The sequence below is a fragment of the Mauremys mutica genome, chromosome 5, assembly GCF_020497125.1.
Source record: "Mauremys mutica isolate MM-2020 ecotype Southern chromosome 5, ASM2049712v1, whole genome shotgun sequence".
NCBI classification, from domain to species: domain Eukaryota; kingdom Metazoa; phylum Chordata; order Testudines; family Geoemydidae; genus Mauremys; species Mauremys mutica.
The window spans coordinates 21850683-21867190 of NC_059076.1; the positions used below are offsets into that span (position 1 = coordinate 21850683).

A 16508-nucleotide genomic window follows, 5' to 3' on the forward strand; every position below is an offset into this window, starting at 1 on the left:
TTAAGGTGCCACCAGACTCCTTGTTGTTTAAGACAATGTTTAAAAAAAAAAGTTCTGCACCTATAAAATTGGGTAACAGCGTTGTAAGCACTTTGTAAGGTGATTCTCCTTGGATGAAAGGTGTTAGGCAAGTGCAAGGTACTGAGTTGCTGTGCCATTTTTTCATGGGCCTACACCCTCTTGCAAGGGAAATGTACTTATTCTGTCCAGCTTCTGTATCACAGGAACTCTCCACTTACTGTATTTGTAGGGTGTGGGCAAACAAGGGAATTTTCCTCTCCACTCTAAACATTCAATAACTTATAGCCGTGGATGCATTTTTCTCACCTCCTCTGTTTACTTCTCTGTCATTTGCAGTGTGATTTGCTAAATATGCTATAGCACAATTTACCTTGCTCCACAGCTTTGAAACTAATGGCTTTCCACCTCCACACCCTAGGAATTTCCACAGTAAAGCACAAGAGTGAGAAAATTGGAGAGTTAATTCAGAAGACTGGAACCAGGAGCAATACTTTCTCTTGCCCATTTGATCTGCATTTAACTGACAAAAAGACCATGAAACTATATGTACATACACACACACGGGAAAATTTGAAATTGCTGCTGTGGAGCATCCTTCACTATACACCATACAAAATACACATTAAAGATTACAGGGGAAAGTATGATATATTATTTTAGAAATTGTATATGACCTTGTCATTAATTATTGTACTGGAGAGGGAAATGGTTAAGATTGTGCAACCTTAATGTTGACATTTCCTAAATTTTAAGTGTCTAACTGTACAAATTTAAAATTTAGTGAAATCCTAACTGAAATGATTTAACCCAATTGATATATTGTTTTTGTCTCCATTGAAACATTTCTCTGCAGTGTTTGCAACTCAAACGTTAGTGTTAGTGCATGAATAAAAAAATAAACTTCCTTGTCTAGTTTCATGATCCCAGCTGAAGCCCAATCCTGAAAACAACTATCTGTGGCCAGCCTCTGGCATAAGTATTGTCACCCATTTAAGTAAATGGAGCCCCCAACACTCTACTTCTATTACAATAAGTGGAGAGGTGGGTGCTTAGCTCTTCTGACGTACACATCAATGGACCTCAATTATACATTGGTAAAATAGGTAGGGTGACCTGATGTCCCATTTTTAAAGGAACAGACCCATTTTGGGGGACTTTTTCTTACATAGGCCCCTATTACCTCCCAACCCTTGCCCTGTTTTTTCACAGTTGCTATCTGGTAACCCCCAAAATAGGGAAAGTATGATTATTTGTCTGCTTTTCCATCTATCATAAACTCTATACCAAAAAAATTAGAAAAGGAAAATAAATACTGCAGTATCCGAAATCTTCTGATAACATTTGTATGATAGACATGTTATTAAAACCATTGAAATAGAACTGACCAGCTAGGGTGACCAGATGTCAGGACCATCCCGAAATTTGGGTGGTTGTCCCGCGTCCTGACCAATCGGCACTGGTGTTTTTTTTTCCTTCTCCGCCGGCGGACCCGCCCCCCCTCCCCGCATGTGTCCCGATATTTTCTTCATCTCATCTGGTCACCCTATGACCGGCAAAACAGTTTGGAAGGAAACAGAGCTATCCACGTTCCACGAATCAGGCCCTAGCCCCGCGTCCTTCCTTTTCTGACAGAGCGACCCCATGGGAAGGAGACAACTCACTCCCTCGCCCCTTCCCCCCCCGTCCATATGAGTGCCTCGGACAGGAGACCCTGCTTTTCCAGGCCCCGCCTCTGAACCAGGGGCTGCAACTCTCGGACTGGCCCCCTCGCCAAATGGGGCGGGGGCGGGGCGAAGAACCGCTCAGAAGCAGTAGCCGTGGACCCGGAGAGGGAGAAGGGGGCTGAGTGTCCCCTCCCAGGGAGAGGCTCTGCTGCCGCCTCTCGTGTAGCCAGCGTGCGAACCCGCTCCCGCCCCAGCGGCGGGCCCCGCGATTGGCTCCCGCAGCCCAGAGAGGCTGCACCGGGCTGGCAGCAGGCAGCGTTCGGGAGAGGGGAAGGGGTCATGTGACCCTTCTCCCAGGGACAGGGGCCATTCTAGCCGGTGCTCCTCTATGATACAAAGGGCCGAGGCGGGTTCCCTCGCGCCGGTAGCTGGAGGACCGCGTCTCCTCCTTGTCTGTCGGGGCGGAGGAAGATGGCGGCCGCGGTGAGGCAGGAGCTGGCCCAGCTAATGAATTCCAGCGGCTCCCACAAGGACCTGGCGGGCAAGTGAGTGACGGCCCGTGGCTCGGGGCTGAGGCCAAATCGCGGGGGGCGGCGGGAGGGTCTGGGGATGAGCGGGGCAGGAGAGGCACTGGGGCTGTGGGGAGAGGGGATCGGGACTGGGGGGGTGCCGGGGGGAGAGGGGATCGGGAGGAGGCGGGGGGGAGAGGAGGGGGGAGTAGGGGATCGGGAGGGGGTGGGGGGGAGAGGGGATCGGGAGGGGGCGGGGGGAGAGGGGATCGGGAGGGGTGGGGGGTAGAGGAGGGGGAGGGGGGATCGGGCGAGGGGATCGGGGGGAGGGGGAATCGGGAGGAGGCGGGGGGAGAGGGGATGGGGAGGAGGCGGGGGGAGAGGAGGGGGGAGTAGGGGATTGGGAGGGGGCGGGGGGTAGAGGAGGGGGGAGAGGGGATCGGGAGGGGTGGGGGGTAGAGGAGGGGGGAGAGGGGATTGGGAGGGGGCGGGGGGTAGAGGAGGGGGGAGTAGGGGATGGGGAGGAGGCGGGGGGTAGAGGAGGGGGGAGAGGGGATTGGGAGGGGGCGGGGGGTAGAGGAGGGGGGAGAGGGGATCGGGAGGAGGCGGGGGGAGGGGGATCGGGAGGGGGCGGGGGGTAGAGGAGGGGGGAGAGGGGATGGAGAGGAGGTGGGGAGAGGGGATGGGAAGGGGTCTGAGGAGAGGGAGAGGGATCAGGCGGAGTAGAGGAGGGCTGCACTGACAGCTGAGGTGGGAGGGGAAGGGGGTTTAACAGGTGCTTAAGGACAAGGATGAGTGTCTTGCTTCGGCCCGCGATCCCTGTAACTGACAGACTAGAGAAGCCCCTCCTCTAGCTTGTGCATTTTTTGCTGCAATTTGTACACAGTCCGTCAAACCGTTTCCCCTGCTCAGTCAGTCACTTTGCATGTTGTTCTTCTGGCTCTACAGTTATGGAAACGTGAATATTAAACCACAATAATTTGTAAGGAGGAGTAAGGGGCAGGTGAGAACTTGGAACTACTTTTAACTCTCTTTGTAAAATAGACAAAAAAGGTGCTGCCAAGACCTCTGCTCTGTGTTAAAGATCTTATTAATGTTACAGCTTTGGGCTCATATTAAAATTTCAAGCACTGTATGTCAGACTAGTTTGGTGTTTCAGGCAACTAAATTCCTGATCTGTCATTGATACTTGAATTTGACTTGGAAAACACTTGATTGGACTGTGCAGAAACTTTAGTGATTTTAAACTGCTGTTACTTGAGTGACAGTGCAAAGTGAAAACTCTGATAGTGAGACTATACAAAAATATACTAGTGCTAAAACACAGTACAGCTTATGTTTTGGTTGCTGACATGTCAAATCACATAAGTTTAAATAGATCTCTCCCATAATTTATTTCCCATAAGATCTGTTCTTCCCAACTGTAATCAACTGTATGGGTTTGTGTTGATGTACATTGTCAAATTAAGTATCAGAGGGGTAGCCGTGTTAGTCTGGATCTGTAAAAGCAGCAAAGAATCCTGTGGCACCTTATAGACTAACAGACATTTTGGAGCATGAGCTTTCGTGGGTGAATACCCACTTCGTCGGATGCAAGTCTTGCATCCGAAGAAGTGGGTATTCACCCACGAAAGCTCATGCTGCAAAACGTCTGTTAGTCTATAAGGTGCCACAGGATTTATTGTCAAATTAGCTAATTTCAGAAAATTCAGTGTTTTAAAAATAGTTTTCTGATAGCCTTAGACTTTAAAGTCTTCTTCACACAGTCAACTTGTGGAACTCCTTGCCCAAGGAGATTGTGAAGGCTAGGACTATAACAGGGTTTAAAAGAGAACTGGATAAATTAATAGAGGTTAGGTCCATTAAGGGCTATTAGCCAGGATGGGTAAGGAATGGTGTCCCTAGCCTCTGTTTGTCAGAGGGTGGTGATGGATGGCAGGAGAGAGATCACTTGATCATTATCTGTTAGGTTCACTCCCTCTGGGGCACCTGGTATTGGCCATTGCCGGTAGACAGGATACTGGGCTGGATGGACCTTTGGTCTGACCAAGTACTGCCATTCTTAAAGACAAAAGGAACCATATGATCATCTAGTCTGACCTGAATAACATAGGCCATCAAATTTCACTAAGTAATTCCTGTATGACGCTCATAGCTTTCTGTTGAACTAGAGCATATGTATCAAAAAGGCATCCAATCTTGATTTAAGAACATCCTTTAAATAATATATCATCCTTTAAATAATGTCCTGACTCTTCTTTTAAATTCCTTTTTAAAAAAATCATGTATTTTCTGCACCACTGCTTCTGTGCAGCAGGGTCTCTTGGGAAAGCCTCAAAACACCACCACCAAATATTCTACACATGCCTGCCAGATACCTCTTAAATTTCAAGCTTCAGCATTGTTGCTGCTAAATATCCACTTGCAGAGCCAGGGAAGCACGTAGAGAAGAGTTCCCTCTGAAGCAGTGCATGAGAGAGGAAACGTAACTAACTGATCATCAACAAAACAGTAAATCTGACTATGCATGGATTGCTGTCAAATGCACAAAACTGAAAAATGTGGGTTTTTCTGATCTCTTTAAATTACAATAATCTTTATTATTATATGGGTTTGGGTTTTTTGTATCACTGTAGAGCCCACCAGTCCAAACCAGAATGGGAGACCCATTGTGCTACCACGATGGTTGTCATCCTGTGGTTTGTGGACCCCTGGGTATTTGCAGACTAAGATTTCCAAAGGGCTCTGTGCCTTCATTCAAAATTTGTAGGGGTCCACAAATGTAAAAAAGGTTGAAACCCCTGTACTAGAATGCTGCACAAATCCATTGTAAGATACTGGCCCTATCCCAAAGAGCTTACAATATAAATAGACAAAAAAACAGGAGGAGGAGAAATAGAGGCACAGAAAGATGAAGTGACTCACCCAATGTTAGGACAGGTAAGGTAACAGAACACAGGGCACTGGACCAAGAAGCAGGAGATCTATCTACTGGACAACATTGCCTCAATCTTAGGAGTTGTTTGTAACAATAGTAGGCTTAAAAAATTCAGATGGAAAAGGGACTTTAAAGTGATGGTATCCCTTTATATATTACTGTACCACTAAGGCTATGGTTCTACTTACGGGTATAATGACCACTTAAGCCATGAGATCAAAGCTGCCGTAGTTATTGACTGTTGATAAAACCCACACTATTTTGAGGCTTACTTTGTAATACATGTTTGAAACAAAAAAAAAAAAATTCTCTCCAGGTCTGTGGTGGTGTCATTTCAATCTCCATTCTGTAGTGACACATGCTTCCTCCTCCCACCAGTATCTCTTGTCCTCCCTGAATCCAGCATTTTTGATCCTCTGTCCCCAGAGCATGACAGTCTTATAACATATGCAATCTCATTTTGTGTACTCTTCTGGTACCCCTTCCCTATGACAATACTAAGGCATTATGCCTGTTTATCAGACTTAAGGAGAGGTGCTCTAACCTGCACACAACTACATATGTTATAGTTCACAGTATGTAAATACAGATCTTGGAGGACTTGGGGCTGGGGTTTTCAAAGGAACCAGGCACTGAACTCCCACTGAATTTCACTGGGCTTTGGGCACCGAGCCTTTAGGCTCTCTTGAAAACCCCAACCTAAAGAAATATAGCAACTTTAATAGAGAGCATAAGAGAAACAATCTAAACTACAGGGTAGGCATGAAAATAGATGAACAAATGAAATGATATTAATTGTGATGATCTTTTTGGTTTTAATCTATGGACAGATATCGTCAGATATTGGAAAAAGCAATTCAGCTGTCAGGGGTGGAACAACTAGAAGCCTTGAAAGCTTTTGTAGAAGCAAGTAAGTGTGTCTGGAATAGTACTTGTTTTGTTTATGCATTGTTGGCTGAAGACTTGATGCATGTTGGACTACACATTCAGATAAATATAGCTTAGGCTCTGTGAATGTTTGATGCTCTCTGCATATTCAGTTTTGCGTCTGAGTCTGCTTGGAGCACCAATCATCAATATGTTAAAACGTTAATAGAAAACAGACTTTAAAATGACTGTAACCTTGTTTTGTAAACTAGATTTTTATTTTTTTTCCCTCCCCGAAACCTGTCAGTGGTACAGCTCTTGAATAGAGTCATGGACACTACATAAAAACCTACAATAGCTGGTCCTTGCTGAGGACTAAAGTGATTAATTAAAAAAAAATTTAAGCTTTTGAGTTAACATGTAAGAAGTAAAGTATCAGGAAGAAAATGCTCAAGACCTTTATTTTCTCATATTTGGATATCTTAGAATTGTCAAATTTTACTAAAATTTCCCCTCATCAATTGTCCAGACTGAGAACAGGCATGATAAAACTTAGCATGAAGTCTTAATTTGTCCAAGATGTTATAACTAAGGCTACGTTTTAGTCATGGGTATTTTTAGTAAAAGTCACAGACAGGTCAGGGGCAGTAAACACAAATTCACGGCCCGTGACCTGTCCATGGCTTTTACTAAAAATACACGCAACCAAAACTTGTGGGGGAGGGGACTGCCTGGGGACCCTGGGGGTGCTTGAGGAAGGTGGCCCAGGTGCTGGTGGGGGGAGGTGCGGGTGGCAGTGCACAGCCCAGGACCCCCTCTGCTGCTTGAGGGTTGGGGGGATGTTGACGGGGCCAGTAGGCTCTCTACCTGGCTCCGCACCTCCCCGTCCCCCAGCAGCAGCAGAGTTTTGGGTGTGGGAGGGGGCAGGGGGTTGGGGCACCGGACGGGGTGAAGCGAGCTCTGGGCAGCGCTTTTCTGGGGGGCTCCCTGGAAGTGGCAACATCCCCCTCACTCAGCTGCTAGGTGGAGGCGGAGCTACGTAGCCTAGGAGCTGAGCGAGGGGGATGTTGCCACTTCCGGGGAGCCCCCCGAGGTAAGCGCTGCCCAGAGCTCACCATACCCCGTCCGGTGCTCCAACCCCCTTCCCCTTCCCACACCCAAACTGTGCTGCTGGGGGGAGGGGCGGGGGTGGCAGTGGCCTGAGCCTGCCCCAGCAGTGGACAGTGGGACTGGCGCAGGGGCTACCTGAACTGCCCCTGAGCCGAGCGCACCAGTGACTGCATAAATCACGGAGGTCACTGAATCTGTGACTTCCATGACCAACTCACAACCTTAGTTATAACATACACCCCTGAAAATCACAGTTTAAAATGAAAGTTCTTTCTAAACCATAGGAAGACATCATACATTAGCCTTTGTCATACCTGAGAACTGTTGTGAGCTATGTAGCAACCAAACAGTGTAGCTTTCTTGGAGAGTAGAATCTATTTTTCTTAAAATTAAGATTGTTGTAAATGACTTAAAAACCAGGAATATTTAAAATTACCATTAAAACTGCTGATTAACTATGGATTGGTGATATCGAAAGCATTGACCTATATTTCTTCTCTTATTGCCTCTTTCTGTTGTGTCTTTGAACTAGTGGTAAATGAGAACGTCAGTCTAGTGATCTCACGTCAGTTGCTGACAGATTTCTGTACACATCTCCCAAATCTTCCTGATAGCACGGCCAAAGAAATCTATCACTTTACCTTGGAAAAGATACAGCCTAGAGTCATTTCATTCGAAGAACAGGTAAGAGAGAATTGAGTGAGTGAGATTCTGTGTCCTGCAACATGCAGAAGGTCAGATTAAATTATCATAATGATCCCTTCTGGTCTTAAAGTCAGTAAAATTAATGATGAGCATATTTGTCTTAAAGTTCAAAACGGAGCGTTTAATCCTAAATATTGTGTTTTTAATGTTTTTCGGTAAAAAATGGACACTCATGGTCCAATTTTACATTCTTGTGTACCTAGAACTCCTGCTGAATTCGATGAGGATTTTGGGTGTGCAAAGAATTCCGTATTTGTCCCTTAATGTTAAGTATTTAGTTCCTGCACTACTAAAAATGGCTTCCTAGAGCAAGATAATATTCTGGCTATTAGAGAAACAACTGAGATGCAACTTGGAACTCATTGTGCTGCATTTTATAAGAGTAACGCACTGGGCAGGGTATGTGAGGAGACAGTATTTGTTTAAAATATATAGTTCTATTAAAAAGTGTTCTCTAAATAAGTTAAGAACTCAAAATTTATCAGGGAAAATGTTTCCTTGAAATACCAGGTCATCAGTCAGCTAAAGAGTTTAGTTCAATATGTGTTGTCAAGCCTGCCCATTTTTTTTCTTTCTAGATACCCTGCAGCATTAGCTGGTAGTGTGTGTGTGTGGGGAAATGAAGTTTTTATTTAAATATTATAAAATCTAATATTTGAATTGGAAAAACCAGATAATCACTTGCTTTGCTTTACATTTCCATCTGTTTCCTTTTTGTGATTTTAATCAGCTTTCATCTCAATGCTTATCTCACGGTTTCTCCCTTGGCCCGCACCACTTCCAGCAGCTCCCATTGGCCCGGAGCAGCGATCCGCGGCCAGTGGGAGCCGCGATTGGCTGGACCTGTGGATGGGGCAGGTAAACACACCGGCCTGGCCTGCCAAGGGCTTTCCCTACACAAGCGGTGATCCCTGTTTGAGGAAACTCTGGCTTATCTAAACATGCCTACCCATGTTACAATGGTTGTACATGGATTAAGCCTATCACACCAAGAAAATGGATCAATTAATTGTCACAATTCCTCTGTGAAGCCTTGATCCCACATTGTAAATCTCAAGATTGGGAACAAAGTTATATGAGTGCATTCCTACCTCATGGGGGTGATGTGAAGGTTAATTTTTTAGGCCCAGACCTTCGCAAATGGCTAGTGATTTAGGGCGCCTCAATTTTGGAGAGCATAACTTAGCACCTGTAAAAGGGTCTGATTATTCAAAGGGTGGATGCTGAGCCCTTTCCAAAAATCAGGTCCCTTTTTAGTGGCTCAACTTGGGAATGCCAAATTGAAGCACTCAAAACCATTAGTCATTTTTTAAAACTTTGGTCTATGTTTGATAAAGATTTTTAGGTGAAAAGAGTTTACTGATTATGAAGCGACTGTATCACGTGTCAGGTAGCTGGAAAAATACTATTGATAAATGAGAAGAAGCAGATGGTATGATCCATATTCCATTAACAATCAGTTTTATAGTATGCTTTTGTTTTTTCCAGGTTGCTTCTATAAGGCAGCATCTTGCATCAATTTATGAGAAAGAAGAAGACTGGAGAAATGCAGCACAAGTGTTGGTGGGAATTCCTTTGGAAACAGGACAAAAGTAAATACTGTGGTTAGAGACAATGTTGTCCTGCTGAGTATCCTGCTGTGTTTTTTAAATGCTTCCCTAGAGTTAAGTGTGTCCGGTTTTTCTCTGCTTATTTCCCTGGATCTTCAGTAGTGTCGCATGGTGACAATTGTGTAGGTAAATTCAAAATCATCTCTGCAGTATCAAAATACTCCTTGGCTCTCCAAGCACTAACATATATGGAATACCTAGTCATTAGCATCCTTCTAGCAAATGTGATTAATAAAGCTTCACTTCAAAACACTCTCTACCCCTTTTCCCTGTACATCCCTTTCCTCCTCCATGTACACAAAGGAGTTACTATAGGCTTTTCCCAGATTAATGTCTCTTGTGATTGCAAGATTGAAATGCTCACACAACTGGATTTCTACATTATATATTTTTCTGCTCCTTCACAGACAATACAATGTGGATTATAAATTGGAGACTTACCTGAAAATTGCCAGACTGTATCTGGAAGATGATGACCCAGTTCAGGCAGAGGCTTATATTAACCGAGCTTCGCTGCTTCAGAATGAATCAACCAATGAACAGCTACAGATCCATTATAAGGTGGTGTAACTTATTTTAGTTTTTCCTTCTATGAGGGAAAGAATACCACATTGAATTATAGTAGGGTGTGTGGGGTTTTTGTTGTGGGGTTGTTGGGTTTTTTGGTAGCTTTACATAAGCTTTTGATAAATAGATTTAGGATAGATGGATAAAAAGATTTTTCAAAATGGACTTCTCATTGAAAGTCAATGTGATCCTAAGCTCCCAAGTGTCTAAGTCACTTTAGATTTCTAGGCTACATAAGCAGTTATTCCTAGCTTACAGCTGAAGAATCAAGATAACAGAAAGGACAAAGAATAACTCACTTGAATAAGCATCAGGAAAAAATAAATTCACCATAATCACTGAAACCAAACAAAAAGGAATAAAATGAATTATTTTAAGAAATCATATACTCCTAGAGCAATTTGTCCTCTAGCAAATGTTAGTCTGCTAAATATTACTCTGCTATGGGGTAAAAGCATTAGGGTCAGACTGACAGTACCAAATAGGTGCAGAAAAGCAGATAGTTCTAGAGCATTACAAGTACAATTTTTTAATATACTAGCCTTGAACTACACAGTCAGCTATGAAATTACAGAGTGAGTATAAGCATTATAAGAGAAATTGGAGGAGAGAGAAGACTGAAAAAGCAAAGAAATGCTAAACTCTGAAGAAGAGACACCAAGGAAAAATTAATTTCTGTGTGCATCCTGTAAGTGCAAAGTGTCATTGTTAGTAGTACAAGGGAGACTTGGGTTATGAAACATTTGTACTACATTTTATGTACTACTGGTTTATATTCAGTTTCATTTTTAATAGTTAGGCACTAGCACAATGCTGCAATGTTTGAGATCCAAACACTGAAGGGAAATATTTCTTCTTTTGTAAACTTATCCCAGCCCACAAAGAAGTTTTATATAAAAATATTTAATAGGTTTTGCAAAACCTATCTGACAGTTTAAATTAATGAACTGACTGTATTTACATATTAGCTGCTGGTACTCCCTATCTTTTGGATGAAATATAAAACCAGGGTCCTGACCACTTGTGGCCCATTAAAGGTACATGATACTTAGAGTTAGTGTTGTTACTCTGATGTCTTGGCCAAATTACAAGATGGATAATAATCTGTCTAAATCCCTGCGGCATCTTTTATTGGATATATATTAATCTTCACTTCCTGTCTGTACTGTTGTGTGATATTGCATTGCCCTGGAGCAGTTGAAATTTCATTTTAGAATTAGCTGCACCTCTACTGTAAGGCCGGTATTAATATATATAATTCCATATTTGTTTAAATTGGTAAAGCACTGTGGAATCCTATGAGATGAAAATTTATGTAAATAATTATGCTCAGTAATCACTCATGAATTTGACATTCAGATTAAGATTCTGCAGTTTCTGTAGAGATCTCACAACAGGCTTTGGAGGACAGATTGCCATCATATCAAGTTTCTAACTGCAGAAGAATAGTTATTTGAGCTCTTGCAGAACTTTCCTGAGATGATGGTGTTCTTCTCAGCAGATTTAAGCGATGCTCTCACTTTTGTAATACAGCAGCTAATGTGTGTCTCCACTGTACGGTCACTTTCCTATTTAGCTTTTTTCTTACTGAAACATTCTCTTTAGGTGTGCTACGCTCGTGTTCTCGATTACAGAAGGAAGTTCATTGAAGCTGCCCAAAGGTACAATGAGCTCTCTTACAAGAGCATAGTCCATGAAAGTGAGAGACTAGAGGCATTGAAGCATGCTTTGCATTGTACTATCCTAGCATCAGCAGGTAAAATGAATGTCACAGATTTCTGTGTATTTCTGGCCTTTTATATTCCATATAAAAAAGGATTGTTAATCTTTAGTTGATCTCCCGTAAAGCATAACATTTTGTGTAGCTCTTGTCATTGTAAGATGTAGTAGCGAGGAATCTAGAAGTATGAAAACAGGTAAGAAAGTGAGGGTTTGATAGCAGGCCAATAACTATAAGTTTTGAGTATCTTTCTCTCTGCATGCCTAAGTTACAGTCATCTTACCTGGATGCACAAAAGGATGAGTAAGTGGGAAAAGCTTAGTCAGTTTAAAAAAAACACCTTGGAAAAGGTTGCAGTAGGTATTATCTAAGGAAATTTTTTCTGTCACTGATCATAAAGTATACCTGGAGACAGACTAAGGGGGAAATGCAGGAAGGATTTTTAGAAAAAGGAACCATTGGCTCATTTCTTAAGACCTTTATTTAAACTAGGCATGTATTGTCCATGAGGAGACCTACCCATCCTTTATTTGCAGTGAAAAACTAGGTGTCCAGACACCACAAGGATGGGCACAGAGGCCTTGACAGTTTTCTATTATAGATATTTTCTATATGATACACTCCTACCCTTGGAAATGGTATAGGAGTGAACATAACAGCTTCAAACTTTTGTTCCCTCATGAGCACTGTTTTAGTAAAGTGATATTTACAGAATTTATTAAGGAGGTCACTTTGTGGGATTCTTGTTATTTCTCCTAGGACAGCAGCGCTCTCGCATGTTAGCCACTCTTTTCAAGGATGAGAGGTGTCAACAGCTTGCAGCCTACGGGATCTTGGAGAAAATGTATCTGGACAGGATTATCCGAGGGAATCAGCTGCAAGAGTTTGCTGCCATGCTCATGCCACACCAGAAGGCAACTACAGCTGATGGTACAGACTTCTTTAAAGCACAGTAATACTGTATTTCAAAATCCACACAACTTATCCAGCAGAGATTTGCCTAGTACATGCATAGAAATGTGTATATACTCCAAGTGGCTGTCTTTGGAACTCTACCCTCCTTAATGTGTTTTAGTGTTCAATCTTAGATTCAGTTCCTATCTCTGTTTTAACCTGTTGATCTCTTAAGAGCTATCTAGAATCCAGCTTCTCCATACATCATTAGATTATACACCTCAGTACATTTCTACTTTAATCTCTTCTCTAATGAATATAAAACTCATTTTTCTAATCTTGCTTCATTTTCTAAGACCTTCTCCTCTCAGGTTTTCCAGTTCTTCAGTATATTTCTAAAATGGTGCCCATCAGATTTTTTACAGTATGATCTATTTTCTACAGATTTATACAAATCTCTTGTTTTGTGAGTTTGATAGATCTCAGTGTTTGTTTTCTTAACTGCTACCAGATAATATGGATCTAAAAACCAAAAACCATCAGCTTCGTACCTCCCAAATCCATTCTCTGATCAGTGCAGCTTTTGGTAACACAGTTCAGGCTAGAATTTACTAAATGATGTTACATAAACTAAATGACATCAGTGGAGCCTTACATTCAAATTAGAGTGCTCTCTAGATTAGAGTGGTTAAGTGCAAAGTCCATGAAGAGTATGAAATACTTCATGTGCCAGGCAAGCCTTACCTTTATGGACACCTCTTGCCCTACAGCAAGGAAGAAATACTTTGGGGAAAAAAATCAAACTGAAAAAAGTTAGAAAACATTCCTCTTACCAGATAAGCTGTATGCATCTTTTGAACCCCAAACTCCTATTTGACTACATTCTATATGTATGCTGTCTGGTCCAAAACTGAAAAAAATCCTTGTTAATTAAGATGTTCATTTAACTGTTGCAATGTCTCTCCCTCTCTGGATCATAGCTGATTCTATCACCTATTCGTATTATGGTAGCGCAAGATCAGGTGGTAGGTACTGCACGAACAGGAAAAGGCAGTCTCTACCCTAATGTTAAAATATTAAGACAAAAGGCAGAAGAAAGGAGAGCAGCAGTATCCCCAATTTCTCAGATGGTGAGAACTGAGGCACAGATTAACTCACTTTAAGGTCATAAAGTGTATCAGAGTCAGAAAGCAAATTCAGCACTCCAGAGTCCTAGTCCAGTACCTTAACCACAAGACTACCTCCACTTGGATGTCCTAGAACTGAGCTAGAGAAACTAAAGCCGTTCTTCTAAGTTGCTTACTTTGAACAGATACGTAAATTGTTAGGGTCTTACTGCTCATTTACTTTTGTATGGAGTAATAGTTCTGGAAGGAAACCAGATATGGTTAAATGCTCTGTACATATACATTTTTACCAAAATATTTTTCTTACTCACAGTTCAAGAAAAAGTCCATTGAGAACTCTAACAATGAAGTGTCATTTTATTCCGTCTCTAAGGGTCCAGTATCTTGGACAGAGCCGTTATTGAACACAACTTATTATCTGCAAGCAAACTATACAACAATATTACTTTTGAAGAACTTGGAGCACTATTAGAGATCCCTGCAGCCAAGGTATCTTATTTGTTTACAGTGTGATGATTTTTGAATACAAGACCTGAATTCCATTGGCAAACAGTGATATTAACAAGTATTCTTGGTTATAACCAAACAGGTCAGCGTTTCAAGTTTCAGTGCTTAAGTACTCTGCACTGCCTCTAGCCTTTCAATCACAGGGCCAACATGTTCAGAATGCAAAACGTTTAACCCATTTTGAGGGATGGGGAGAAGGAGAGTACTTAACTTCACTCAGCAACAAGAAGCGGATTACGCAGTAGCATTGCCTGGTGCCGTCCATCTGGCTCTCTTTGGACCAGAGGTTGGGCGGCAGTAGTGCATAGTCTTAAGCAGTAAATTAGCGGGGGTGATGTGTAAAGGTCAGGCATTCTTTTGCAGCGTCATAAATATGTTGGAAACAAAACTAATATAATTCTCAGATCTGTGTCTCTAATTCCTATTTTGCAGGCAGAAAAGATAGCTTCTCAGATGATAACGGAGGGTCGGATGAATGGATTCATCGATCAAATTGATGGAATAGTTCATTTTGAAAGTAAGGTTTTTTTCCTTTTTCATGGTGCAGTTCAAAATACATTGGTTGACCTGTTCTCTACAACACGAGCAAGTTGTATTTTTTAAATGAGGATCTACTACTGTACAAGGAAGTGTGCTTGGACTTGCTACTGCCAGCAGATGGCAGAGTCTCTGTATTGTAAGTAGCAGTTCAGCTTGTCTGCTTGTTACTTACAAAGTCATATTTTACTCTTTTTTCTAATCTTTAAGAGAATGTGTGATGGACTCTATACAAAAGCTGTATCAGACTGCAAAATTTCATCGTGTTAGTCTTGTAAATACATGATGAGTAGGAAGTTCTCCACTTTCACTTTGTGGTGCAGTACCTAATTATGTAACGTACAGCCACCAATCATTTAATCTTTTAAATTTAGAAATAACTATACTGTAGACCTGGCAAATAGATCATACTTTTTTTTGTCGCATGATTAAGTGAAACAATAATAAAAATGCTTTTAGTGGAAATACAGCAGAATTGCAAAGAATCAGTCTGCTTTTGCAAATTTTTTTTTTTTTTCCCCCCAGCGCGTGAAGCTCTGCCAACATGGGACAAACAGATTCAGTCACTATGTTTCCAAGTTAACAACCTTCTGGAGAAGATTAGTCAGACAGTACCAGAATGGACAGCACAGGCAATGGAAGCTCAGATGGCTCAGTAAACCTATACTTAGTCTTTTGACTGTAATTAATCTCCTTCTGTGCTGTACAGATGAAATCTACTAGGACTATGAAATGACCACCTGAAAATTATAGAAATATACAGTCATATAAAACTCCTGAAGTTTTGTCAGAATACTCAATATGGTATCACTGCATGAGAAATATGCTTTGCTGTTTTGAAAGTTGTGGTTTGAAAGTACAGGAAGAAGTAAAATCTTAAGATTTGTGCTGCACATACTGTTTACTAAATTGTGGACTCGTCACTTTGCATTGGTTGTTGTGAAAATGTAAGTGCCATGTTCCTTTGAGTTATGGTTTTTCCAATAAAGGCAGGAATTAGCCAATTAGATTCAACCTATCCTATGAGGCCTTTGTTTTAACACTCACTTGTATTTATTTCACTCACTAGCAGTTTGAGTATGAAAATGCAATATAATTCTAACCTTCCAAGTTTTCTGTATTGGATTTTCAATTTCGATATCTACTACATCCAGGAAAAGAAACACCCTCTTACAATTCAGGGAGCAGGAAAATAAGTTTACAATCAGTTTATTCTCTCATGTTCTGGCAGGATGGCAGCAGAACCAGTGAACTGAGCATACCATGGATAAACTAGCATTAGCTAGTTATTAAGAACAGGAGAATACTCTTTCCAAGACAGTTTAGTACATACAATAAAACTTAGCTTTCGTTACTGCATCTCAACACACATACATGCACAATAAGTGAGACAAAGACAAATTTGAGGTTGTTGCTTTATTTTATTGATTTATTTCAGATAAGTCATGCTTTGCAACAATCAAATTACAATGCATACAGCACTTTCTTGAACAGTAAGTACAACAGGAGAGGAGAAGACTCTTGCTTATGGAGATTCTAGGCCTCACTACCAACGAGTACAGGAACATCTAAAATATGGAAGAAAAGAATTACATTCCTAGCGGAAATTAATAATACCATTAGTTTTGTTAATACGCTACCTTGAAATTTATTTAAGCAATCAAGCAATATAAGACTCATTATTGTGTATATACTGTGCATAGTTGTGTATTTTAATGAATCTGCCTCAAAT

The 16508-nt window shown here is 41.7% G+C and overlaps 1 protein-coding gene across 2 annotated transcripts; it reads left to right on the plus strand.

The window, feature by feature from the left end:
* Positions 1-1873: 1873 nt before the first annotated feature.
* Positions 1874-15790, plus strand: COPS4 (COP9 signalosome subunit 4). 2 transcript variants are annotated; one of them, XM_045019846.1, is made up of 11 exons: positions 2084-2230; positions 3143-3197; positions 5963-6042; positions 7642-7793; positions 9303-9406; positions 9832-9985; positions 11597-11747; positions 12471-12641; positions 14106-14221; positions 14672-14756; positions 15302-15790. In XM_045019846.1, coding segments are annotated over exons 3-11 (1068 nt in total). In that variant the 5' UTR covers positions 2084-2230; positions 3143-3197; positions 5963-6041; the 3' UTR covers positions 15436-15790. The 2 variants fall into 2 exon arrangements, with proteins under 2 accessions (XP_044875780.1, XP_044875781.1); XM_045019845.1 differs by lacking the exon at positions 3143-3197 and having other exon boundaries at positions 1874-2230.
* The last annotated feature ends 718 nt before the right edge of the window (positions 15791-16508 follow it).

What these genes read in the sequence shown, in the direction of transcription:
- COPS4 (XM_045019845.1), top strand. Translation starts at nt 2,157, where the DNA reads ATGGCGGCCGCGGTGAGGCAGGAGCTGGCCCAGCTAATGAATTCCAGC. An exon ending in TACTATCCTAGCATCAGCAG is followed by an intron (nt 11,748 to 12,470) that starts GTAAAATGAATG and finishes TATTTCTCCTAG; the next exon opens with GACAGCAGCGCTCTCGCATG. An exon ending in GAAGGCAACTACAGCTGATG is followed by an intron (nt 12,642 to 14,105) that starts GTACAGACTTCT and finishes TCCGTCTCTAAG; the next exon opens with GGTCCAGTATCTTGGACAGA.